This window comes from Dipodomys spectabilis, unplaced genomic scaffold (genome assembly GCF_019054845.1).
Source record: "Dipodomys spectabilis isolate Male_0828 unplaced genomic scaffold, ASM1905484v1 ptg000019l, whole genome shotgun sequence".
Classification (NCBI taxonomy): domain Eukaryota; kingdom Metazoa; phylum Chordata; class Mammalia; order Rodentia; family Heteromyidae; genus Dipodomys; species Dipodomys spectabilis.
The window spans coordinates 19,124,287-19,151,933 of record NW_024870696.1 but is presented as its reverse complement, the minus strand read 5'-3'; the positions used below and the strand labels follow the sequence as shown (position 1 = coordinate 19,151,933).

The following is a 27,647-nucleotide window of genomic DNA, read 5'->3' as shown; positions in this document are numbered from 1 at the left end:
GCGTGGGGCGGAGGCCGGGCGCGCGCGCGGGCAGCGGCCCCGCGCCCTGGCGTGGCCGTGGGGTCGCGCCCCGAGCTGCCCTTTGCAGTTCCTGTCTTCACTGGGTGGTGGAAGCGGATCCTGTCTTCACTTTGTGCTCGCGGGGCGCGAACTCGAGTGTCCGGAGCTTGGGCGAGCTGAGGCGTGGCCACCGCGCAGCCCCGCCGCGGGAGCGCGGGCCTCGCCTCTCGCGACTCGGGACGCAGCATGCACCTCGGCGCCTGGTTAGGTCAGCTGTGCCGGGGTCTGTCCCGGCCCGTCGGACGGACCCCCCAGCTCGTCCGCGGGTCTCTGTCCAGAAGGCTGGTGCTGAGCTCCCGCAGGAGAATTCCAGGTGAAAACAGCCAAGACCTCCACAGCGTCCCCGGCCTACACTGCGTGGCCTTATGTGTAACACACCATTCGCTCTTTAGGAACAAGCGTTGCTATTGTAAAGGTGATGCACAGAGAGGTAACCGTGTCGGGAAAACTGAGCTGGTGGCTCGCGCCTGTCAGTCCTAGCTACTCTGGAGGCTGAGGTCGGAAGATCGCAGTTCAAAGCCAGCCGCTCCCAGAGGCTCTTCTCCAACTCTCCACCAGAAAACCGGAGGTGGCGCTGTGATTCAGTGTAGTCAAGCGCCAGCTTTGAGGAGAAGAGCTCAGGGACAGAGGCCAGGCCCCGAGTTCAGGCCCCATGACCCACTAAAAGAACAGCCACAAAAGCGCACTTCTTTTTTGGACAATGTCACCCCTCCTTTCGCTCTCCCAGTTTTTCCTCCTCATTTACTCTAAATTCCTTATAATACAGGGCATTTTATTCCTCCTGAATTAAAAAACAACAAAAGAAGATAGCCACATAGAAAAGATACTCCCCATTTAGTTGATGCCCCTAATAGCCTAAAACATCGTTTCACACTTACTGGATGTTTAGTTTCCAAGTGATTATACACTGGATTTGTACTAATACTGAGCAGTTTACTCCACCATCATTCCAAAATCCTTAAGAGTGAAAGACATTGTTATTACATGGTCTGTCTTACTGTGTAGCATCCATTGACCTGAAATGCCCAAGCTATTGGAGAATCTATTTTTGCACAATCTTCAGGTAATATATTTTTGAATCTTGCATCTTAAACTTTTTCTTCTTTTTCTGCTTTTTTTCCTTAAGAATTCAATAGCTTTGTTTCCCGGACCAACACTTGTGGAGAGTTGCGTTCTTCTCACTTAGGTCAAGAAGTCACCTTATGTGGATGGATTCAGTACCGAAGGTAAATTGAGGCACGCAGTTTAAGGATTCACAGTGGTCATTTCCCAAAGCATTTCCAAGCCTTTACTAATTTTTAAACAGTCAGAAGAATAAAAAGCTTTTCAACTCCTTCAAGACTCTCAATGGTCACTGAGTTTTTAGTGCTGTTTTTGTTTAGAAAGATCCAAATAATATAATGCTCAGTAAGTACTAATAATATCTACTAAGTTGTATAGTAACGTTTCTTGATCAATCAGTGGACTAAAATGACCTTGGGTTAACTTCAAAGAATTCTTATGACAATCCTAGTACCATAAAAACAGCAAGAAAAAAACAAAAGCCACCCAACACCTTATAAGCTGGTTGGGAAGTTCCAAAAGAGCTATTTCAGTCTAAATTCAGGAAGGGTAAATCCTAAACAATGAACAGTGATGCCTTAAGAGCACAGTTTATTTTTGGACTGTGCACTGTTGTGCATTGCTCTGTATTCTAGATAAAATCTGAGTAATACATTAATTCATATTGAAAAGATACAAAATATATGAATTATGTGACCTTAAAACATGTATCCATGTGGGTAGATATTTGCCCAGACATAGATGACTTTGTCTCCTGCTTTCTGTCCCTCTTTCTCGTATTAAAGGCAGTATGAGAAATACATGAATACAGGGTTTCATGCATGCTAGGCAAGCACTGTACCACTAAGCCACATCCCAGCCCTCCCCCCCCTTTTTTTAAGAAGAGACTTGTTGAATTTCAGAAACAATCAGATGTTTCTGATATCTTGAAGTATTTTTGGGGGGTTTTACTGTAAGTTTCCAGATTTAATAAATGTTTCTTTTAAAGACAACTAAGTGACATTTAAAATTTTTAAATCTACTTTTATTAATAAGGCATCTATAATAGATTAGAAAATTATATAAGTGGCCAATGATAATTAAAATTTAAAAAGCAATTTGATAAGGCATAGTATAGTAGGGCATGTGTATGCTGTAGACCCAGTCTCAGCTACTTGGGAAGTTGAGGCAAAAGGGTGGCAAGTTCAAAGCCAGCTGGGGAAAAATAGTCTGTCTCAAAAAGGTACCAGTAACTCAAGTCTATAAACTCTGGCTACCTCTGATCTGAGGATCAAGGTTCAAAGCCAGCCCATGCAGACAGATCCACGGAACTGTTACCTCCACCCAACCAGCAAAAAGCCAGAACTGGAGGCCTGGCTCAATGATAGAACACTTAGCAAAAGTTTGAGGCCATGAGTTCAAGCCCCAGTACCAGCACAAATATGCAGAATGTATGAATGTAGCTAATGGAAGAATATGTCTTTTTTTTTTTAAGAAAGAAATTGCATACAGTTTTTCCTTACTGGTTTTCTCTGCTTAAATTTTGGGCTCAGCAACAATCCTAAAATACTCATTTTTTTCATTAATCAGGCAGAACATCTTCCTAGTCCTCAGAGATTTCCACGGTCTGGTTCAAGTTATCATCCCTCAAGATGAGGTAATAAAAAAATTTCCTACTATGGCAAGTCCTTTGTGCAACTACCTAAAAATAATTTTAAAAAATATTCCTGCCATTATCTAAAAGCTGACTTGACGATAGGGGTAGGGTAAGCTCAGCAGTTTGATAAGAATGTTTAAGGGTTTGCAGGGTTTTTTGAAGCTATCTTGTTATGTGTCCTAAGCTGGTTTAGAGCTCACTGCATAGCCCAGACTAGACTTGAACTTGTGATGCTCTTGCCTCAACATCCCCAGTGCACATCACACCTCAGCTTCAGACTCTAAATGTAGCAGTTTAGTGCTCATGCAAACTGAAAACTATTAAAAACATTCATGCATGACATACCAAAAAAAATTACGTGGGCTGGGAAGGTGGCTCAGTGGTAGAGCGCTTGTCTTGCATGCCTGAGGCCCTGGGTTCCATTCCCAGCACCACATAAGCAAAAAGAAAAAAGCCGGAAGTGGCGCTGTGGCTCAAGTGGTAGAGCGCTAGCCTTGAGCTGAAGAGCTGAGGGACAGCGCCCAGGCCCAGAGTTCAGGCCCCACGACCGGACCCAAAAAAAACCAAAAAAACAAACAAAAAAATTACGTGCAATTCATATCATAGGGCTAATTTTACTAATATCTGAAAAGCTACTAAAAATGAGTGAAGAGCCAGTAGAGTTATGAACCCACAATATGAACATAAAAGTTACAAAAAAGTGGCCAAGTGTGGTGTGGATGTAGCAAGCCAATATTCCCAGGCTGTATAACAAGACCCCTCTCTCTTAAAAAGAAATTATAGCAAAGAAAATACAAAAAGTGTGTACCCACAGTATATTCGGTCAAACTCAGAGAAATGTGATGTTTTTTTGTTTTTTGCACATTAGGTTGACAACACACTGTATTTTGGGGAAATGGGAACTCTCTATTCCTGGAAGAAGTACAAATTGTTACTAGCAGTATAAAGAGCAATTTGATGACAGCAAGTTACAATTTTAGGAACTTGAAGTATGGCTCAAGTGATAAGACTGACAATCATGAGCAGCATAGCTGAATAAGAACAAAAAGGCCCTGAGTTCAAGCCCAGGTCTGGCGCGCGCGCGCGCACACACACACACACACACACACACACACACACACACACACACACAGAGAGAGAGAGAGGAAAAAGGTCTCTGGAAGGATACCTAACTATTAAGGATACCTAACTTAAGGATACCTAACTATTAAGGAATTAAGGATAGAAGGAAAATAATTTCCAATATAATGTCTTGTGAGTATCATTGTTGTAATGGGTCATCCTGTGTCCTTGTTTCAGCATTTTGTTATTCCCCTACCCCTCCCCAAATTAGATAAATGTGTATATAAGATGTAAGGTACTAAAATCAAATACAGTGACATTGGAGAAAGAACATACAAAAGAAACAAAAAAATCACATAGTACATTAAAAACAACAACAACAAAGAAAACCTTTTCTGTCCATATCTTGGGGTTAATTTAGCTTGGCATCTTCATTTATGCTCATCTGATAAGATTATCTTAGACATATATATATATATATATATATATATATATATATATATAGTAATTATTGCAAGTAAGGCAATTTCCTCTCCTTTTCTTTTTCTTTTTGTTGTTGTTGTTATTGTTGGTCTTGGGGCTCGAACTCTGGGCCTAGACACTGTCCTGAGCTTTTCAGCTCAAGGCAAGCACTCTACCACTTGAGCCACAGCGCCACTTCTGGTTTTCTGGTGGTTAATTGAAGATAAGAGTCTCACGGGCTTTCCTGCCCAGGCTGGCTTTGAACCGTGATGCTTAGATCTCAGCCTCCTGAGTAGCTAGGATTACAGGCATGAGCCACCAGCACCTGACCCTCATATTCTTTTAAGGAAGTTCTTTTAAATTCTTAACTGAAACTGGGTGTGGTGAGTGCACATCTATAATCCTAGTGCTCAGTAAAGCAGGAGATCATGAGTTTGAGGCCAGCCTGGACTACATAACAAGACTGTGTCTCAGAAAGAAAGAATGGGAAGGAAAGAAGAAAGAAGACTCCTAATTGATAGCTTCCCTTGCCATATTATATGTTGTCAAAATGGGAGAGGGGGTAGAATGACCAGGTTCTGTTAAAAAAAAAAAACTGAGCCTCAATATTATGGCAAATAAGCTGTAACTATTAATGTTTTTCTAAATCATAGATTTTGAATTACTGAGAGATCCTACTGTAAAAGTTCATTTGATTCTTGAAACCATTTTCCTTATTCTGTAGTCATCTGCCTCTGTGAAGAAGATTTTATGTGAAGCCCCTTTGGAATCCGTGGTGAAAGTGTCTGGGACTGTCATTTCTCGACCTCCAGGACAAGAGAATCCAGTTAGTTGTTTACATATTGTATTTTTTTTTCCTTTGTCGGTTTTGGGGCTTGAATTCTAGGCCTGGGCACTGTCCCTCAGCTCTTCAGTTCAAAGCTAGTGTTCTACCACTTGAGACACGTCGCACTTCCAGTTTTCTGAGTGGATTATTGGAGATGAGTCTCATGGAGTTTCTTGCCCAGGCTGGCTTTAAACCTCGATCCTAAGATCTCAGCTTCCTGAGTAGCTAGGATTACGTGTGTGAGCCACCGGCACCCAGCTTGTATAAATTTTTATTTGTATGCATTTGTAATGTCTGTGCACATATTCAGACAACATAGATTGAGCACCTTTTGGACACTGGGCTATAAAGCTGAGTAAGTCTACAAATGAACTTAAAATCTGTATTATAAACATACCGATGTGTAATGTGCATGCTAAGACATTTGATGTTGACAAATGCATGATGTATCTGGCTGATTTCTCATAAGACTTTTATGCTTTATGTCAAAAATATCAAAAAACATTCACAGTTTTGTTGTTGTTGGTCATAGGGCTTGAACTCGCGGCCTGGGTGTTGTTTCTGAGCTCTTTAGCTCAAGGCAAGTGAGTGCTCTACCCCTTGAGCCACAGCACTACTTCTGAATTTCTAAGTGGTAAATTGGAGATAAAGAGTCTCACAGACTTTCCTGCCCAGGCTGGCTTTGAATCTCGTGATCCTCAGATCTCAGCCTCCTGAGTAGCTAGGATAACAGGCGTGAGCCACCAGCACCCGGCAATAGTCACAATTTTTATACCATACTACACATGTACCATCTATACACTTTACATATGTAAATAAATGGCATGTATTTTACAATGTGCATTGCTCATGGGTCCTGAAAGTGATTTCTAAAATGGGTCTTTTCTGTTTTTCTCTAAGACAATGCCAACTGGTGAGATTGAAATAAAAGTTAAAACAGCTGAACTTCTGAATGCCTGCAAGAAGCTGCCCTTTGAAATGAAAGACTTTGTGAAGGTGCCCTCTTATTGCCTAGAAAATGATAACGACAGTATTTTCAGAATTCCTTAAAGATAAAGTTTAACTTCTATAAAATTAAACATTTTGTTGTAGATGTATCATGAATTGTTCTATTCTACAATTTCTTTTTTTTATAATATATATTTTTATGCTAAAGATACTGTACAGAGGGGTTACAGTTACATGAGTAAGGTAATGAATCCATTTCCTTCTACGATTTCTTGATGAATTCTTCCAAAATAACGACAATTTATTAAGTAAATAAGAGTACGTATACAAGTCAGATGGTGGCTCATGCCTGTAATCTTAACTACTCAGGAAACAGTCCTTGAGGATCATAGTTCAAAATCAGTCCAGGCAGATAAGTCTACAAGACATCTCCAATTAATCAGCAAAATGCCACATTAAAGGCTTGGCTCAAGTGGTAGAGTGCTAGCAACGAAGCAAGAAAGCTGAGCAAGAACATGAAGTCCTGAAGTTAAGCCCATATACTCCCTCCCACTTCAAAAAAAGACTCCATCAACCACTACCATATTTTTTCAACAAGTTGAAATGTGATTCTGTCTTAAGACTTGACAGGTTGTGTTATTTTTTGTTGCTATTGTCTAACATTTTGGAAGGAAGTACTTACAAAAAGCAATGTAATTATAGAATTGACCGTACTATTGAAAGGAAAATGTGTAGTTTTCCCAAGATAAGCATTCAGAAAGAAAAGAAGGTATTTCTTACTTATTTTGTTTTTAATAACAAAGAAATAAGGCATTCCAGGGAAGAGTGTTTTTTTTTTTCCCTAAGTTCCCAGCACAAAGCGGCATGCTGTGATTTGCAGCCTTAAAAATAATAAGACACACTATATTCCCAGTAGTATAACAGTAGAGATTCCATCTGCCATCTCTTGCATTGCCTGCACTTGTGGTGAATGTCTCATTCAGGTGATAAAACTGTAGCTATTTCTTACTAAGGTGTATTTTCTTAAACTATCTTTGAAATCTTGACTTTTTTGCTTGTCCTGGGGCTTGAACTCAGGGCATGGGTGCTATCTCTGAGCTTTGTGCTCAAGGCTAGTACCCTACCACTTGAGCCACAGCTCCATTTTGGCTTTTTAAAAATAAGAATCTCACCTATCTTCTTTCCTGGGCTGGCTTTAAATCAAGATCCCCTGAGCTCAGCCTCCTGAGTATCTAGGATTATAGGAATGAGTCACCTTCACCCAGCCTGAAATCTTTAATTTTTTTTCAGTCAATTATGGGCTTACATGAATGGATAAGTGTTTAATAAAATAAGCAAATTTTAAACAGGAAGGAGTGATGTTAATAATAATGAATAGCAAAACAATATGTCAAATCTGTATGATAACCAACTTAGAGACTAAGTAAGAATTGAGGGCTAGGAATGTAGCTCATGGTACAGAGAGCACTTACTAGACTCTGGGTTTAACCCCCAGCACTGCTCCCTACCTCTCCAAAAAAATGTATTGGAATTAAGGATGGCAGTGTTTAAACAAATGGGGACTAGCATGTCGATAGGCTATTTGATGCTAAAATTTAAGATGGAGCTAGAGTTTTCTAAAATTCAAAATATTTAAAGACAATACTTTTTGAACATTCATAAACCTTGATTTGTTTAGAAAACAGAGGCTCTTCGCTTGCAGTATCGGTACTTGGATTTGCGCAGCTCCCAAATGCAGTACAATCTGAGATTGAGGTCTGAGGTGGTTATGAAAATGCGGGAGTATCTCTGTAATCTGCATGGTAAGGAAAAATGGAATATCCTTTTATTTTAACATCTCATGATTTATTCACCAGCTTTATTTATTTATCTATTTATTTTGGTCGGTCATGGGGCTTGAACTCTGGGCCTGAGTGCTGTCCCTCAGCTCTTCAGCTCAAGGCTAGTGCTCTACCACTTGAGCCACAGCGCCACTTCTGGTTTTCTGGTGATTTATTGGAGATAAGCGTCTCGTGGACTTTCCCATGCTGGCTTTGAACTGTGATCCTCAGATCTCAGCCTTCTGGGTAGCTAGGATTACAGGCGTGAGCCACTGGCGCCTGGCTCACCAGCTATATTTTATACTCTCCTAACCTTTAGCCCAGATGTTCCCAGAAGTCTGGAAGTTTCTCAGTGTATAAAGTTGTTTTTGAAGGTTAATTTCCAAGTGTTTTGTCCTAGAGCATGATTCAGGAACTAAATAGACTCTTGATATGCACAGGTATAAAGATCATTATCACTAAAGAAAAACTGCAGGTGGTCAGGACACATAGAGCTCAGCTCTCAAATTTCTCAGATTTGCCCATACTGCACACAGTAGATCTGAGCATCCATATCTTAAAGCTACATGGTGGAGGCCACATTACATTACAGAAATTAGTGTGATAGGCTTCCCTCAAAATCTTGATCCTTTTATCTCAGCTGGGTTTATAAGTGTGTGTATATCAAACTGTCCAGCCAAGTTTTCTTAATTCTCTATCATGTTTCTACATCATTTATAAGGAGTTCTGAAGTTTCCTGTGAATTAAACAACACACTTGGGTTTTTTCCTGCTCTATTTGTATCTGTAATTAGCAGAACATTTGGAACACCAGAACACTTCAGTAGACAAGAAATCATCAAATATTTAGGACTTTTTCATGTCAGAACTATCATCTTTATGAACAAAATTGGGTTTTATGCAAAACTTCAGCTTTCGTGGATCTGTAAAAACCAGCATCAGTAAGCAGCAGCCCAAATTCCTAGTTAAAGAAAAGCCTCTCATTTGTGTACTATAGACACTATTTGACCAGTTCCTATGTATTAAATTCTGTTCTGCTCTCTTTATAGGGTTTGTAGATATAGAAACCCCAACATTGTTTAAGAGGACCCCAGGGGTATGTATGTTCTTTAAATAATTTTACTAATAATGTCTTCTTATTCATAAAACTGATTTTATATTTGCTTTATTTATTTTGTGTTACTTATTGCCTAAACATTGTAATGTTTGTGTTTTTTTAAGAATTGGAAAAAATTATGTAGATCAGTATTTTAAATCAGAAGCTTTTATTCCTAATGAATTTTCTTTCCCTTGGGGTCTGTAGTTGCAAATCATAATGAATTGATTACTTAAAACTCTCTTTGGCCAAGCACTGATGTGTCTGCCTATAATCCTAGCTACTCAGGAGTCTGAGATCTAAGAATTACAGTTCTAAGCCAGCTCAGACAGGCAGGACAGTCTGTGAGATGCTTATCTCCAATTAACCACCAGAAAACTGGAAGTGATGCTGTGGCTCAAAGTGGTAGAACAGGAGCTTCGAGGAAAAAGAGCTCAAAGACAGCACCGCCCAGTCTCTAACTTCAAGCCCTGCAGCCAGCAAAAAACAAAAACAACAACCAAAAAAAACTCTTGTTGATGCCAGGTGATAGTGGCTCATTCAAGTATAGCTATTCAGAAAGCTGAGATCTGAGGATCATGTTCAAAACTAGCCTAGCCGGGAAAGTTAGTGAGACTCTCATCTCTAGTTACCAATTAACCACCAAAAAGCCAAAAGTGGAGCTGTGGCTCAAGTAGTAGGGTGCTAGCCTTAAGCAAAAAGAAAAGGACAGTGCCCAGGCTCTGAGTTCAAGCTCCACGACTGGCCAAAAAAAATCCTAATGTACAATTAAGAAAAATAAATTGTATTATATATGAACAAGGGACTAAAAGGTAAATGAGAAATTATCTCTATCATTGTGAGAACTCTGCTCTTATTTCCTTCAAGAAATTAATTTCTTTGCTGATTTCATTGATGAGCTGAAGTATACCTTCAGCTGGCTTAATTTTTGTTGTTAATCATTTCTCTCCTCTCTCTTTTTCTTTAAAAGGGTGCCAAGGAGTTTTTAGTACCATCCAGGGAGCCTGGAAAGTTTTATTCTCTCCCTCAGAGTCCTCAACAATTTAAGCAGCTTCTGATGGTTGGTGGTTTAGACAGGTGAGGTTTTGTTTTGTTTTTAATGCTGTTAGTTGTCATAAAAGGAGAAGAAGGAAGGGATGAAGAAAACCCATTGTCTGATCGAAAGAGAAGCTTAGAAAATTTACAAGAATTCAGAAAACACTTGTACCTTGAAAATTGGTAGTAATCATCTTTAAAGTTTATTTTGAGAGGGAAGATTGGAGGCGTGGCTTAGCGGGAGAGATCCTGCCGAGCAAGCATGGGGCATTTAGTTCAAACTCCAGTACCACCAAAAATGATGACCTTTTCAAGATAATGTTTATTATGCAAGAGGATGAAAACTTTTTGCTAGTAAATGTAGCAAAGGATTTTTTTTTAAAAAAAGGAGATTTTTGTTTTCAAGGAGTTAATGAGACTAGCAAAACAGAGTAGGAGAGTGAGTAAAGCAAACCATTAAATAACTCAAGATATGAATTGCAATTGCATTCTCCAGGAAAACAGAGGAAGAATTGTGAGCTAGCCCTTCAGAGTGAGGGCTGCATTGCAGCAGGTGGAGATAAGTTGGAATGGCGTAACAAGGGAAGGTTCAAGTGTACTCATCTCATAAAGCAGCAGCATTTCAATTTGGCTATGTATAGGAGTGGAAGAATGATTCAAGTGGTAGAGCACCTGCCTAGCATGCGTGAGGCCCTGAGTTCAATCTCTAGTACTGAAAAATAAATGTATATGAAAAGAAGCATGGATTGGCTTGCACACTAATCTCATGTATGAATATCCAAATGTGTCAGAGTCTATTTTGAAAACAGTATATAAAAAAGAGTAACTTCTCAGGTCAGCCCTGTGTCTGATCAGATGAAAACTAGCTTCTTACATTTTTTGGTATCACTATGAATTTATTCCATCACTTGCATTGCCATCGACTTTAAGGAGAAAATTGTGTCATCTTAGTCTCATGATTTAGTTAATGCTATTTTTTTCAATTGCAGATATTTTCAAGTTGCTCGATGTTACCGAGATGAAGGCTCAAAACCAGACAGACAGCCTGAATTTACTCAGGTACTGAGCAGTCGTTACTCTCCCTTACAAATTCAAATATACTAGAGCCAAGTATTTTATTTCAAGTCCAAGGAAATCTTATTACATGTCATTATATACATGTCATTATATTTACCAATCAGATATTTAATTAATGGGCTCTCATTTAATTTTTAGTTGTTTTCCTGTGCCCTTCTCATAAGGAAAGTAGTGATCAACAGAGAAATTCAGAAGTCCTTAATGTTTTAATACGATATGGTCTTTTGTACATTAAGAATACAATAAAAAAAAGAATCAATATCCTGGGGGTGGGAAGGTGGCTCAGTGGTAGAGCGCTTGCCTTGCATACATGAGGCCCTGGGTTCGATTCATCAGCACCACATAAGTATAAAAAGCCAGAAGTGGCCCTGTGGCTCAAGTGGTAGGGTGCTAGCCTTGAGCTGAAGAGCTGAGGGACAGCGTCCAGGCCCAGAGTTCAGGCCCCATGATCGACAAAAAAAAAAAAGAATATCCGTACAATACTATTAAAAAATGTGTTATTTTTAACAAGATAGAAAAGCAGAATGATAATTTTGTATATTGATATTTCTGTGGACATTGTGATTAAGTGTGATGAAATAATTGGAGTTGGATATCTAGAAATAGAGCTAGCGGGAAATGGCAGGGGTTAGGATAGGTGTAGGAGAAGAATGATGAAAGACATGATAGCAAAATGCATTGTTCTCATAAACTGACATGTTGAATTGAAACCCCCTTTTTACAATTATTTATAAATTAAGTTGGACGCTGGTGGCTCACGCACGTAATCTTATCTACTCAAAAGGCCGATATCTCAGGATGGCAGTGCAAAGCTAGCCCCAGCAGGAAAGTTTGTGAGACTGCTATATCCAGTTAACCACCAGAAAAGCTGGTAGTGGAACTGTGGTTCAAGTGGTAGAGCATCATCTTTGAGCAAAAAAGCTAAAGGACAGCACCCAGGCCCTAACTTGATGCCCCAGTACTGGCAAAAATAAGATAAAATGAATAAATATTATATTTATAATATACATGTACTTTGGAGTTGGACAGCCCAGGGATCAACCCTAACTTTACTACTTGCTGAGTACAGATATGTCACGAAGTAGTTGTAGGCATTAGCACAGTTCTTGACATAAAACAGGTGTGTAATAAAATGTATATCCTTTCCATGTATTAAGTATTTATAGGCAGAAGACTGACATCATGAAAGCTGAAAATATGCATATTTTGACTATTCAAGTTACTTTCCTTGTGTTACTTTGGTTTCAGATTGACATAGAGATGTCTTTTGTAGACCAGACAGGGGTCCAGAGTTTGATTGAGGGTTTGCTCCACTATTCCTGGCCCAGTGATAAAGATCCTGTAGTTACTCCTTTTCCTTCTATGACTTTTGCTGAGGCATTAAGCAGCTATGGAACTGATAAACCAGACACTCGCTTTGGGATGAAGGTACTCTCTTCACTTTTCCAGGACCCTGCTCTGCTCCAAAGTCGTGTGTGTGTGTGTGTGTGTGTGTGTGTGTGTGTGTGTAAGCGTGTGTACGTGTGTGTGTACGTACATGCACATATGCCAGTCCTGGGGCTTGAACTCAGGGTCTGGGTACTGTCCCTGAGATTTTTGTGCTCAAGGCCAGTACTCTTAATGCTTTGAGCCACAGCTCTACTTCTGGCTTATTTTGGTGGTTTATTGGAGATGACAGTCTCAAAGATTTCCTGCCCTAGCTGGCTTTGAACTGAGATCTTCAGATCTCAGCCTCCTGAGTAGCTGGGATTATAGACATGAGCAAATAGCACTTGGCTCCAAAGTCTTTTAAATCATTTTGATGAAATTTAAAAGTGTTATACAAGATTGGGGGCTGGGAGGATGGCTCAGTGGTAGAGCGCTTGCCTTGCATGCCTGAGGCCCTGGGTTCGATTCCTCAGCACCACATAAGCAAAAAGAAAAAAGCCGGAAGTGGCGCTGTGGCTCAAGTGGTAGAGCGCTGGCCTTGAGCTGAAGAGCTGAGGGACAGCACCCAGGCCCAAAGTTCATGCCCCACGACCGGACACAAAAAAAAAAAAAAAAAAGTGTTATACAAGATTGGATCATGCTTTTGTTGTTACCTTAGCTTGTTACTCTTGTTGCCAAAGCTGTAGGGAGAAAGGATAGAGTATATTATCAGCCTTACAGTGCTGTTTTTTGCTATTATGTTCCAAGACCCATTCCCAAGAACAAGATTCTTGCTACAAAGTTTGTATTTCTACATTTAAAAAAAAAAAAGAAAACTGCTCTTTCAATTTTTTAATGCCAAAACAGCCCTTAGAAGGCAAATGATTAGAAGTTACTCATTTTCCTTGGTCTATAAAGAGCTCAAACGTGAACACATTCATTTAGATTATTATTACCTATCAGTTTTTTGGGGTTTTTTTTGGTCAGTTGTGGAGCTTGAACTTTGGGCCTGAGCGCTGTCCCTTAGATCTTCAGCTCAAGGCTAGTGCTTTGCCACTTGAGCCACAGCACCACTTCCTACCTATCAGTATTTAAGGGCAAAGGTAGTGTGTACACTACTAAACCACCAGTCAGGGCTGGGAAGGTGGCTCAGTGGTAGAGCACTTGCCTTGCATGCCTGAGGCCCTGGGTTCAATTCCTCGATGCATCACATAAGCAAAAAGAAAAAAGCCAGAAGTGGCACTGTGACTCAAGTGGTAGAGCGCTAGTCTTGAGCTGAAGAGCTGAGGGACAGCACCTAGAGTTCAGGCCCCACTACCAGGCCCCCCCCCAAAAAAAAAAAAAAAAAAAAAACACCAGTCATTTGCTCTTGAAGAGCAATATCCCTTAATGACATTTCATCTCAGAAAACTCCCTGCATATTCTCTAAAAATTCAATTCTTGCTGGGCAACGGTGGCTATAATTCTAGCTACTCAGGAGGCTGAGATCTGAGGATTACGGTGCAAAGCCAATCCCAGGCAGGAAAGTCCATGAGACTCATCTCCAATGATCAACTTGAAAATCAGAAGTGTTGCTGTGGCTCAAGTGCTTGCCTTGAGCTGAAGAACACAGGGACAGCGCCCAAGCCCAGAGCTCAAGACCCACAACCGAATAAAAAAAAAAAAATTGAATTCTTCCAGATCTATAAATAGTCACTACTATTAGGATAGTCAGTACTGTTAGGATGTAAACAATATATATATATATATATATATACACACATACATATATATACACATACATATATATACACATGCATATATATACACATACATATATATATATATATATATATATATACACACGAAATGATAACTACATACTTATAGCTAACAATGTAAATACTTCTTGTTTTGCTTGGACAGAGTTTCAAGCATGTAATTCTGACTATTAAGGAAGTTGAGATCCATAGGATCAAAGTTCAAAGCCAGCCCAGGCTGAAAGTCTGTGAGATTCTATTTCTAAAAATAACCAGTAAAAACCAGAACTTGAGGTCTGGCTCAAATGGCAGAGTTCCAACTGAGTAAGCAAGTCATGCAAACCTGAGTCCCTGAATTCAAACTCTACTATATACAGTACATACATACTCCTTGTTTCTTCATTTGAAATATAGAATAGTGGTTCTTTGTTTTGTTTTGTTTTGTGCTGTTACTGGGTTTTGAACTCTGGACTTGAGTTCTTGCTTGGCTTTTTCACTTAAGACTAGTACTAGTATTTGAGCCACACCTCAACTTTCAGCTTTTTGATGGTTAATTGGAGATAAGTATATTATCTCCAGATTTGTCTGCCAGGCTGTCTTGGAATTAGGATCCTCAAATCTCAACTGTCTAAATAGCTAGGATTACAGGCTTAAGCCACTGGTACCTGTCTAAAATAGTGATTCTTAAGTCAAACTGTTTAGGTTCAATCTTGGCTTTGCCTCTTCCTAGCTGTGTCATCTTGGATGAGTTAATTCCTTATCTATGTCCTCATTTTCTCATTTAGGTTTTCTTTTTTTTTTTTTGGTCCGGTCGTGGGGCCTGAACTCTGGGCCTGGGCACTGTTCCTCAGCTCTTCAGCTCAAGGGTAGCGCTCTACCACTTGAGCTACAGTGCCACTTCCTGCTTTTTTCTTTTTGCTTATGTGCTGCTGAGGAATCGAACCCAGGGCCTCAGGCATGCAAGGCAAGCGCTCTACCACTGAGCCACCTTCCCAGCCCCTCTACTTCCTTCTTTAAAATTGTATTTTTTAAATATTTTGAGATAAAAATGACTTCATCCTTTTTTTATTTCCCATTTTCTAGATTGTAGATGTCAGCAATGTGTTCAGAAAGACAGAGATAAGATTTCTTCAAGATGCACTTAGCAAGCCCCAGGGAACGGCCAAAGCCATCTGTGTCCCTGAAGGAGTCGTAAGTGAATCATGATTCTGTTTTCTCAAGCATGTATGTTTCGAATGTGTTTATGAAACTAGTGTCATATTGCTACTTTGATTTTTTTTTTGACAGAAACACATAAAAAGGAAAGACATTGAATCCATTAAACAGTTTGCAGCTGACCAATTTAACCAGGTAAGCACATATCTCAGCCTCCTGAGTAGCTAGGATTACAGGCATGAGCTACCAGTACCCAGCTGTAAAATGCCTTTTTATGTGTGTTTCCTAAAGCGTTATTAACATAGGGAAAAAAATGTTCATGTTATAATGACTTGAAAGAAAAGGAAAATTCAGAGCTTTTTTTACTGTCCGTAACCATGTGAAAACATTACATTTATGTAATGAAAACAGCCTATTGCCACCTCCTAAGAAGAAAGAGAAGAGCAAGCACAAAGACCAGTAGGAGAATTTTTTAACAAGATAAAAGTAGTAGTTTACAAAATGGGTAAAGGAAATGTGTGAAAATTAATGTACAGTGAAAAGCCTTTTAACCCACCAGTCTGAGATCTAAGAATCACAGTTCAAAGCCAGCCCAGGCAGAAAAAGCTGTGAGACTCTTATAGTAGTGGAAAAGCTAAGCAAGATGGTGAGGCCCTGAGTTCAAGTCCTAGTATTAGTACCAAAAAAAAAAAAAGTGCTACCGGACAATGGTGGCTCACACCTCTAATCCTAGCTACTAAGGAGGATGAGATGTGAGGATCACTGTTGGAAGCCAGGAAGAAAAGCCTTCGAGACTCTTATCTCCAATAAAATCTACTCAGAAAAATCCAGAAGTGGTGCTGTGCCTCAAGTGGTAGAGCACTATCCTTGAGCAAAAAGAAACTCAGGTACAGGGTCTGGGCCCCTAGTTGAAACCCCAGGACTGGCCAAAAAAAAAATGGTGGAGGAGCTTTTCATAAAAGTTAAAGAACTAACAGTTCTCTTTTTCTATAGAAACATACTTTTGAGCTAGGTGTGGTAGTGAGTGCTTGTAATCCCAGCACTGGGGAGGCTGAGGCAAGGAGAGCCACAAGTTTCAGGATAGCTTAGGCTACATATGGAGACCCTGTCTTAAAACAAAAAAGAAAGAATGTACAAGAAAGAAAAAAGAAAGAGGGGGCAGAGAGAGAAAGAAAGAAAGGATCCTTTCATGATAATTGAGTAGAGGGATATTTTGGTGATACTAGGGTTTGAACTCAGCTACCACTTGAGACCTAGTCCTTGCCATTTTTATTTAATTTGTTTTTCATATAGGATCTCATTTTGCCTGTCAAAAGCCAGCTTCAGACAGTAATCCTAGTACTTATACCTCCCAAGTAGCTAGGATCATAGGCAAGAACTACTATACATGGCCTGTAATTATGTTCTTTATTTTTTAGGTCATTTTTCTTTTTTTAGCTTTGTCTTGTCTTCTTTTAATGCTGCAGAGTTACTTCAGTATATAGTACTTGATCTTCTGTGCATAGTTAAGAAGAAGACATGTTCAGGTTATGCAAGGGTTCAGTCCGTACCTTGTAAAAGGCATTTTTTTAAAGCTGAGTGAAAATATTTGGTTCCTGACAGTGCTTGGTAAATGGCTGTCATGCCAGGGACTTGGTCTTGTGAGTCCTGAGCCTTTCCCAGATTCTGCAAGGTAAATCTTGCTCCTCGCTCTGAGGCCACCTCCAGTATTCACTGGAGCTTTCATTGTCCTGGAAGCTCTGGAGCTTCTTGAATCTAGCTTCTTCAGCCTTTCTCACTCCATCACTTGCAATGGTCTAAAGTTTACAGAAACCTTTAACTTACTGGTGCTACTTTCCACCCATTTTCTTTCTCTTTCTTGTTTTCATTATAGTGAGAATACTTTTTAAAAATTCCTTTCCATCATCTTGATGGCTTGAGGGAGAGAACAGAGATAATTCATGGCAAGTCTCTTCTTCTAGGACCAAGGAATTTTTATTTATTTTATTTTTGTCAGTCATGGGGCTTGAACTCTGGGCCTGGTCATTGTCCCTCAGCTCTTCAGCTCAAGGCGAGCACACTACCACTTGAGCCACAGTGCCACTTCCGGTTTTTCTGGTTTATTGGAGATAAGAGTCTCTTGGACTTTCCTATCCAGGCTTGGTTTGAACAGTGATCCTCAAATCTCAGCCTTCTGAGTAGCTAGGATTATAGGCGTGAGCCACTGGTTTCCAGTGGACCAAGAAATTTTTTTTTTTGGTCAGTCGTGGGGCTTGAACTTCAGGCTTGGGCACTATCCCTGCACTCTTCAGCTCAAGGCAAGCGTTCTACTGCTTGAGCCACAGCACCACTTCCAGTTTTCTAGTGGTTTTTATTGGAGATAAGAGTCTCACGGACTTTCATGCCCGGGCTGGCTTTGAACCGCAATCCTCAGATCTCAGCCTCCTGAGTAGCTAGGATGACAGGTGTGAGCCACCAGTGCCCAGCTGGACCAAGAAATTTTTGAACTACGAGAAATAAATCAATCTCACTTTAAAAAAATGTGATTAGGGGCTGGGAAGGTGGCTCAGTGGTAGAGTGCTTGCCTAGCATGCATAAGGCCATGGGTTTGATTCCTTAGCACCACATAAACAGAAAAAACTGGAAGTGGTGCTGTGGCTCAAGTGGTAGAGCGCTAGCCTTGAGCTGAAGAGCTGAGGGACAGCGCCCAGGCCCAGAGTTCAGGCCCCATGACCAGAAAAAAAAAAAAATGTGATTATGCAATTGTAACCCCTTTGTACAAACTTAATAATAACAATAATATGTAAACAACCCTTTTTATTACAGGAAGTCTTACCTATATTCCTAAAAGCCAGTAGAAACTGGAATTCACCAGTTGCTAAACTCGTAACAGAGGATCAGAGATTGGAATTAATCAGACTAATGGAGATTCAAGAGGAAGATGTAGTCTTACTAACTGCTGGGGAGCATAAGAAAACGGTGAGAAAAATTACCTCCCAGTATAGATGATATGGACGTTCTCTCCTCTATTTGTATACAGGTCAGGTCAAGAGTACCTTTCTTTTTGGACAGTGTCACCCTTTCCCTCAATCTCTCCCATTTTTTCCCTCCTGTCCTACCCACAGGTTCATTTTCTACGTAGTAGCTAGTGAGTACTTTTGTCCCTCCATATCTGTGCTCCCTCCTCCCACCCTCCCAAAGACAGACAAACAAGACAAAATGAAAATTAAACCAACAACTGGGTTGTTTCCATTTCTGAATATCGTTCAGTGCTTTATAACGCACTGTATTAAAAAATGGAATTTTGCCAAGCACCAATGGTCACACTTGTAAATTCTAGATCCTCAGGAGACTGAGACTTTAATGATTGAGGTTGGTGGTCAGCCAACAGAAATTCTGTGAGACTCTATCTCTGATAAACCAGTAGAGAGCAGGCTGGAGGCGTGGCTCACGTGGTAGACGAGCTGAGAGTGTGAGGCCCTGAGTTCAAGCCCTAGAGCTGAGAAACAAAACAAGAGGAAACACTGGAGTCTTTTCTCATTAGCTATAGTCTCCACTGGCATTCTTCACACAGATTAGGAATTCTGCAGCGTGTTAATGGTATTAATCAACTGTGGAGAATATTTTTCTTTTCAAGGTTTTGCAAGTGAAGGAAATTTTGTACTTGGAACTATTGTTGATAAGGTATGCTTAAACATGTAGGGGACATTGCAGAATGTTGGAGGTTTCCTGGTCACAGGCACCCCTAGGTATAGTCAAGGCTCCAGGAGTAGCAATTATAGGTGGAAAACTGAAGGACAGAAGTTAAAATTTTCTCACAGTAACATAGCTAGTAAGTGGAGGGATCAGATTTCTAGCCCCCAGCTCTGGTTTTGAAATTTACTGGTAAGTTAACATGGCTGGGCACTGGTGGCTCACACCTATAACCCTAGCTACTCAGGAGTCTGAGATCTGAGGATTGTGGTTCAAAGCCAGCCTAGGCAGGAAAGTCCCTGAGACTCTTATCTCTAATTAACACCAGAAAACTGCAAGTGGAGCTGTTAAAGTGGTAGAGCGCTAGCCTTGAGCAAAAGAGCTCAGGGACAGTGCCCAGGCCCTGAGTCCAAGCCCCATGGCTAACATAAAATAATAATAATAGCTAGCATTTACTAAACATTAAATGTATGCCAAGCATTCTTAAATATTTACCGTTACCCTTTGGTAGCATTGGGTAAATCAGAATACATTTAAACTGCTAATCACTTCTTCTTTTTTTTTTTTTGCGGGGGAGGGGGGAAGGAGGGTTGGAGGGGGGATTAATTGGAGATAAGACTCTGACTTCACTGTCCTAGCTGGCTTCAAATTGCAATCCTCAGATATCAGCTTCTCTACTCTTCAGCCTCAGTCTCTACCCTTCAACAGGATATACTTTATAGGCTGAAGCCTCTAGCCTTATTTTTGTTATTTGTTTTGGAGTTTGAATCTAGTTAACTTTTCTGCCCCAGTGACCTCAAAGCTTGATTCTTTGGCGCTTAATACACTTACTCATCCCAATTGGCCAGTTCATTCATTAAGCATATTTATGAGACCTTCTGAAAAAAATAGGACACAGTTTATAATACAGAGTTGGCCAAAGAGAGCAGCAAACATTTATTACCCAATAGATCAAATCAGTAACTCTTCAAGTGGCTGAAAGTCTCTGGTGCACTTTGTCAAAGAATGGTTGGACTCTGTTCCTCATTCCTCTGAGATTTTTTCACCTTTTCCTACCTGCCACCTTACTTACCATCCAGAAGGCCTACAGCCTTCATTGGCCTTCTTTTTTTTTTTTTTTTGTGGGGGGGGGGGGGGTAGGTCATGGGGCTTGAACTCAGGGCCTGGGCATTGTCCCTGAGCTTCTTTTGCTCAAGGCTAGCACTCTACCTCTTGAGCCACAGTGTCACTTCTGGCTTTTTCTGTTTATGTGGTACTGAGGAATCGAACCCAAGGCTTCATGCATGCTAGGCAAGCACTCTACCATTAAGCCTCATACCCAGCCCCTTTATTGGCCTTTTAAGAAAGATTTCCTTGCATGAAAAAGGCTTTAAAGTTTTGGACTAAAGAATTATTTTAACCATTAGCCTGTTAGAATTATAAAAGTATCTTCGAATTCTTTTTTTTTTTTTTTTTGTCGGTCCTGGGGTTTAAACTCTGGGCCTGGGCGCTGTCCCTCAGCTCTTCAGCTCAAGGCGAGCGCTCTACCACTTGAGCTACAGCACCACTTCCGGTTTTCTGGTGGTTTATTGGAGATAGGAGTCTCACGGTCTCTCCTGCCCGGGCTGGCTTTGAACCGCGATCCTCAGATCTCAGCCTCCTGAGTAACTAGGATTACAGGTGTGAGCCACCAGCGCCCGGCTATCTTCGAATTCTTTACCCCAAGTAATAGGAACTATGTTTATACAGGCATAAAGGCCTCATCTTCTTGATTAGAAACAAACCTTTTGGATCAATTTAGAATATCAAGTAGAGAATGCTCACTGTGCGGGGGAAAAAAAATCATATGTGAAAATAGAACTAAGAAACTTGAAGAGCTAGGCAGGGTTGGGATAGACATGGGGTGAACGATGGGAGACAACAATCAAAATGCGTTGTACTAATAAACTGACATGTTAAGTTGAAAATCCTTTGTACAGCTCAAGTTTGGTTTTTTTTTAAGATCTAAGGAAATCTTAAATAAATATCTACCAATAAATTACGGCCATATTCAGAATCAGCCTTTTCTCTCAAAACATTTGGATAAAATACGTTGGGACAGAGTAGAAACAAAATTATTATAAAACTGGGGCTGGGAAGGTGGCTCAGTGGTAGAGTGCTTGCCTTGCATGCATGAGGCCCTGGGTTCGATTCCTCAGCACCACATAAGCAAAAAGAAAAAAAGCTGGAAGTGGCGCTGTGGCTCAAGTGGTAGAGCGCTAGCCTTGAGCTGAAGAACTGAGGGACAGCGCCCAGGCCCAGAGTTCAAGCCCCACAACCGGACCCCCCAAAAAAAAAAATTATTATAAAACTGACTAATCCTACTCTCTGCCTACTTTCAGGGCATCATGAAAATGATCTGATAAGACCTGTTCTAGATCACAGAATCAAGGCAGGCTTTTCTCCTCAGAGCTCCAGAGCTCACGAAGTGTATTTCAGAATCTCCACAGAGCTATGCTCTTTGCATTGAATTGAGCTGGCTGAGCTTTAACACAGAATGGTCTGCCTCAGGATGTAGGTTGTGTCATCTGGTGCCGTCTTAGGCTTCTCCATCAAAAGTCAACTTACTGTCGGTGTCTTCTGTTTGCAGTGTTCTTTGTTGGGAAAATTACGACTGCAGTGTGCTGACCTTCTGGAAACGAAAGGCATGGTACTCCGTGACCCAGCACAGTTCTCGTTCCTGTGGGTGGTGGACTTCCCACTCTTCCTTCCGAAGGAGGAAAGTCCCACAGAGCTGGAGTCAGCTCACCACCCATTCACTGCTCCCCACCCCAGTGACCTTCACCTCCTCTACACTGAGCCTGAAAAGGTACGCTATCTGTATGTCCAAGTAAAAGAAAACATGTAAAGCAGGAAGTTAAAGTTCACTGTCTGAAGATGAACAAGGACCAAGCCAGACTCTAGAAGCCCCAGAAAAAACTGTGGGCCAGAGTTAATATATTATTATATATTATTTCTAAGTAATTACAGTGTCTTCACTCTGCAGGTCAGAACACCAGGATTTCCCTCTAATTCAAAGGCTCTATGAATTCTTCTAGGTTCGTAGCCAACACTATGACTTGGTTTTAAATGGCAGTGAGATAGGAGGTGGTTCTATCAGAATTCACGATGCACAACTGCAGCAGTACATCCTGGCAACATTATTAAAGGTAACAAATCTTCTTTGTCAGTTCTATTATTCATTTGTTAGTATTTATCATGAATGGAGAATTTGTTTGATAAAAAATAGTGTCACCTTACCATGCGACCTTTCGTTTAGGACTTACAAAAGTAAATGATTGTAATAGCTGCTTATCAGTGCTTACTATGTGCCAACGACTGCGTAAGTACTATATACGCATTCATGTATTTAATCCTCACAGTTAACTTATTGATACCCTTATTCTACTCATTTTAAAGATGGCTACTGCGGGGCCCCAGTGGCTCACTCATGCCTGTAATCCTAGCTCCTGGGGAGGCTGAGATCTGAGGATCGCAGTTCCAAGCCAGCCTGGGCAGGAAAGTCCATGAAACTGTTATCTCCAATAAACCAATAGAAAACCAGAAGTGGCATTTGTGGCTCAAGTGGTAGAGTGCTAGCCTTGATCTGAAAAGCTGAGGGACAGCGCCCAGGCCCAGAGTTCAAGCCCCACAACTGACCCCCCAAGATGATGTCATACTGAGGCAGATTATTTAGCTTGCCCAAACCCATACTGCACAGAAGCAAGTAGAAGTAGGTATTGAAGGGGGCTCTTGAGCCTTTCTCTAACAACTATACTATCAAAAAAAGTCATTTGTGGGGTAGAGATGTAACTCAGTGCCTAGTATGTGTAAAGGCCTTATGGAAGGGGGGAAAATTACGTCATTTTCAGGGACTAATATTAGAAAAAGAGAGATGTTGCTATTATTGTAGTTGTAGTTGTTATTGTATGTTTGGATGGATGGTTGATTTGGGATTTGTTGAGACAAGTTCTCCCTATTGCCCAAACTGGCTTTGAACTTGTGATCCTCTTGTCTCAGCCTCCTAAATGCATGTATCACTACACCCAGCCAACAGGAATTTCAAGATTTCATGTCAGTGCACAGATACACTTTAGGTATATTTCAGGTCATGGTAAATGTAGGTGATACGAAAGTAGGACAGTTAGAATTTTAAGAAGAGTTTATACAGATACAGACCTAAGAACTTAAATGTCACTGATGATTCTGTAGAAGACAGGATTAGTTTAACAAAATATTTCAGGATTCTGTTCCTAAAAAAAATTATGTGGTGGTGCGGAGTTCAATTCCAAGTACAAGTACTACCAAAAAAAAAAAAAAGCGGGGTACTCATGGCTGCTACTCACAAGGCTGAGATCTAAGGATCACAGTACAGTTAAGTCTGTGAGATTTTTTATCTCCAGTTAACCACCCCAAAATTGGAAGTGTATCTGTAGCTTAAAGTGCTAGAGTGCTAGCCTTGAGCAAAGAAGCTCAGGAACAGCACCTGGGCCCTGAGTTCATGCCCCAAAAGAGGCAAAAACTAAATAGTAAGTAAATAAATAAATAAATGGGATTAGCTAAGCAGTGTGACCTAGGATGGATTTGGAGAGCTCAAAGCAGGGCAGACACTCCCACCCCCCCCTTCAGGGATCTGTGACCTTTCTCCTGTCTCCAGTCATCCCATTTGCAGCCTGCCTTTTTCATTGTGTTCAATGTTAGCTTTTCAGAAGTATAAGAATACACAGTTTCTGCTGTACCCCATCACTCCACAGCTCAGCCCTGCAGCACATTAGAATAGAATTACTTAGTGTTTAAAAAAATCATTATTAAAAAATAAAATCCATCACACCTGTAATCCTAGCTACTCAGGAGGCTAAAATCTGAAGATCATGTTTTAAGGCAACAGGAAAATCCATAACACTCATCTCTAATTAACCACCAGAAAAGTAGAAGTGGAGCTGTGGCTCAAAGTGAGAAACTGTTAAGACTTGAGCAAAAAATCTCAGGGACAGCACCCAGGACCTGAGTGCAAGCACCATGACTGACAAAAAAAGAAAGAAAAGAATATCAACATGAGCACCAGTGGCTCACACTTGTAATCCTAGCTACGCAGGAGGCTGAGATCCGACAGTCACAGTTCAAAACCAGCCAGGCAGAAAAGTCCATGAGACTCATCTCCAGTTAACTACTAAAAACCTGCAAGTAGAGCTGTGCCTCAAGTGGTAGGGTACCAGTCTTGAACAGAAAAAGCCAAAGTATAGTGCCCAGGTCCTGAAATCAACGCCAATATCAGCATATACACAAACAAATCACTGATGTGTTTGACACCTCATTAGGCCCTCTATAAATAAAAAGCTGTACTAGGTGGAGTTTGGCACCTGTTGAAGCTTCCTCCTGGACTCTGACCTAGAGTATAATGAGAGAACTGTTTTTGGACACACTTCCAACTTTTTCATTTTTGTCCGTTAGTCTTGGGTCTTGAACACAAGGCTTTAAGCTCTCACTCAAAAGTTTTTCTCAAGGCTGGTGCTCTACCACTTGAGCTACACTTCTAGTTCTGGTTTTCTGTTTTATTAGTTAAAGTCTGTCAGATTTGTCTGCCCAGACTAGCTTCAAACCAGGATCTTCAGATGTCTCTAGTACTTTAACTCATCTAACCTTTATTTCCCTATTACTTCCTAAGAACTTATTATAGCTTAAGTATATATTTAATGGAGAATCTATGTTCTTTTCTTTTCTTTTTCTTTTGGTCAGTCGTGGGTCCTGAACTCTGGGGCCTAGGCGCTGTCCCTCAGCTATTCAGCTCAAGGCTAGCACTCTACCACTTCTGTTTTTTTCTGCTTATGTGGTGCTGAGGAATTGAACCCAGGGCGTCATACATGCAAGGCAAACACACTACCACTGAGCCACCTTTCCAATCCTTAATGGAGTATCTTGAATTTTAGGAAGATGTGAAATTGCTCTCCCATCTGCTGCAGGCTTTAGATCACGGGGCACCCCCTCATGGAGGAATTGCCTTAGGTAAGCGTTTGTCCTCTTATAATTTCATTCCATAGCACTGTGTCGCAAATGCGGACCTTCAGTTTAACGGTGGGGGAAGGAGTTGAGTGTAAAAGTTCTATGAGGATTTGCATGTTTTTAGTTTGTTTATGCTTATGCTAGGGATTGAACCCAGTGTCTCGGGTCCGTTAAATAGTCACTCTAGTATTACTTTTAAAAAATATTTTGCCAGTATTAAGATAAAACTCAACATGGTCAGTCACTGTGGCTCACACCTGTTATCCTAGCTACCTTGGAGGCTGAGATCTCAGGATCAAGATTCAAAGCCATCCTGGGAGAACAGGGACAGAAAATCTGTAAGATTTTCTTTTGCTTGTTTTGCTGGTCTTAGGGCTTGAACTCAGGGGCTGGGCCCTGCCCCTGAGCCTTTGTGCTGAAGGCTAGCACTGCAGGACCACTTCTGGCTTTATTGGAGATTTTCCTTGCCTGGATTGGCAAACATAATTAAAACAAAACCAGCCAGGCAATGATGGCTCATTCCTGTAATCCTAGCTACTCAGAAGGCTGAGATCTGAGGATCGAGGCTCAAAGCCAGCCTGGACAGCAAAGTCCGTGAGATTTTTTTTTTTTGTCAGCTGTGCTTTCTGTAGGCTTTTTGGCTCAAGACTAGCGCTATCACTTGAGCCACAGCTTTACTTCCAGGATTTGGATAGTTTATCGGAGATAAGAATCTTAACACTTTCCTGTCGGGTTAGCTGGAAACAGCAGTCCTCCTGAGCTAATCCTCCTGAGCTGCTGGGATTATAGGCATAAGCCACCTGCACCTAGCTCAAAGGTGTTTTTTCCTTTTTTAAAATAGAAATTGTAGGTGCTTAAGTCAAAATTGCTCATCTTCATTTCAAACCCCAGCACTAAAAACAAAACCCAAAAAACAAAACTTAAGTGGTTTGGCTTTTATGAGCTTAAGTGTTCTACCCCAGTGCCACAGAATAAGAACTTTTCAAACAAGTTCTCTAAAAATATTTGTTTTGGGTCCGGTCATGGGGCCTGAACTCTGGGTTTGGGCGCTGTCCCTCAGCTTTTCAGCTCAAGGCTAGTGCTCTACCACTTGAGCCACATCACCACTTCAGGCTTTTCTTTTTGCTTATGTGGTGCTGAGGAATCGAACTCAGGGCCTCATGCATGCAAGGCAAGCACTCTACCAGAGCCACCTTCCCAGCCCTCTAAAAATATTTGACTGCAACATATTTATAGTATTGAAAAGGTCTCTATAGGGTTGTGGATGTTGGCTCACTGGGTAGGCCACTTACCTTCTTTGCATGGAGCTCTAAGTTCAAGGAATTGTCTGCAAGATTTACTCTGGCAGTCCTTGGGTTTGAACTCATGGCCAAGTGTTCTAATATTTGGGCCACACCCTAGCCTTCTCTACAACTTACAGAAAAACTAAGTCATTTCCAAAGTTAGACACTTCTGTTCACTTTGTATTTTCTTCACAGGGTTAGATAGGCTGATGTGCCTCATCACCGGAGCTCCAAGCATCAGAGATGTCATAGCCTTCCCCAAATCCTTCCGGGGACATGACCTCATGAGCAGTGCCCCAGATTCTGTCCCAGTGGAAGAACTAAGGCCTTATCATATCCAGGTATCCTGGCCAACAGAGGCAGAAGCAGGAAAGGATTCATTGAATCAGCCTCACCAACAAAAAAGTTGAATTTTGGCTTTTGTGCTACAGGCATGTCGTCTTTGGGTGGAAATAATCCAAGTGTTCTTCACAGTAAGGAAACAGGCATGGCAGCCCACACTTAATCCCAGCAGCCAGGCTTCAGCAGCAGAATCATGAGTTCAAGGGCAGCCAGGACTATCAGCAAAACCTTGGCTTGTAAAAAAACAAGATCCAATTTGATAATTTACCTCTATGGTTTGAAACATTATGGAAAGTTATTCTTGGAGAGTTGTGAAAGATGGTTATATTTCAATTGGCAAGTCTGAAGTTGCAAAATCAGAGATGAGTCACAAGATCATAGCTTTTTTGTATGGGCCTGAGCTAGTGCTCTACCACTTGAGCCACTGCCCACTTCTAGTTATTTTGGTGTCAAGACTGGCTTTATTTGAACCTTGATCCTCATATTTCAGCTTCCTGAGTAATGCGAGCCACTGGAGCCCTAGTCCCTTTTGTAAAATCCAGTCTATCTGTCCTGGCTACCTCCCTCATGGGGCTCTTGGCAGGAAGAGGATGTATTTGCTGGAGTTGAGAATGCTCTGAAAAACTGCAGGACTAGGAATGCATGGGCAAGCTCCTGCATTCTAATTCACAGCACCAATAAATGAGCAGCAAGGCAGGAAAAAAATCATGAATTAAAGATCAACCTTGACTACCTACAAAAAATAACCCCATTGCAATCAAGACTTTTGGAGTTACTTTTTTTGGAGGGGGGCCAGTCGTGGAGTATGAACTCCAAGCTTGGGCACTGTCCCTCAGCTCTTAAGCTCAAGGCGAGCACTCTACCACTTATGCCACAGCACCACTTCTGGCTTTTTTTCTGCTTATGTGGTACTGAAGAATCGAACCCAGGGCCTCAGGCATACAAGGCAAGCACTCTACCACTAAGCCA

General features: G+C 41.0%; 1 protein-coding gene across 1 annotated transcript; it reads left to right on the top strand.

Annotated features, from left to right (window-relative positions):
* Nucleotides 1-79: 79 nt before the first annotated feature.
* Dars2 (aspartyl-tRNA synthetase 2, mitochondrial) lies at nt 80-27,570 on the top strand. The gene is made up of 17 exons (XM_042674366.1): nt 80-373; nt 1,187-1,286; nt 2,692-2,758; nt 5,007-5,108; nt 6,009-6,104; nt 7,735-7,858; nt 8,925-8,971; nt 9,942-10,048; nt 10,996-11,065; nt 12,332-12,511; nt 15,313-15,420; nt 15,517-15,579; nt 18,190-18,342; nt 21,665-21,883; nt 22,113-22,223; nt 24,981-25,056; nt 26,532-27,570. Exons 1-17 carry the CDS (start codon nt 247-249, stop codon nt 26,744-26,746), a joined length of 1,965 nt encoding a protein of 654 aa, XP_042530300.1. The 5' UTR covers nt 80-246; the 3' UTR covers nt 26,747-27,570.
* Nucleotides 27,571-27,647: the final 77 nt, after the last annotated feature.

What these genes read in the sequence shown, in the direction of transcription:
- Dars2 (XM_042674366.1), top strand. Translation starts at nt 247, where the DNA reads ATGCACCTCGGCGCCTGGTTAGGTCAGCTGTGCCGGGGTCTGTCCCGG. An exon ending in CTCCCGCAGGAGAATTCCAG is followed by an intron (nt 374 to 1,186) that starts GTGAAAACAGCC and finishes TTTTTCCTTAAG; the next exon opens with AATTCAATAGCTTTGTTTCC. An exon ending in CAGCTGACCAATTTAACCAG is followed by an intron (nt 15,580 to 18,189) that starts GTAAGCACATAT and finishes TTTTTATTACAG; the next exon opens with GAAGTCTTACCTATATTCCT.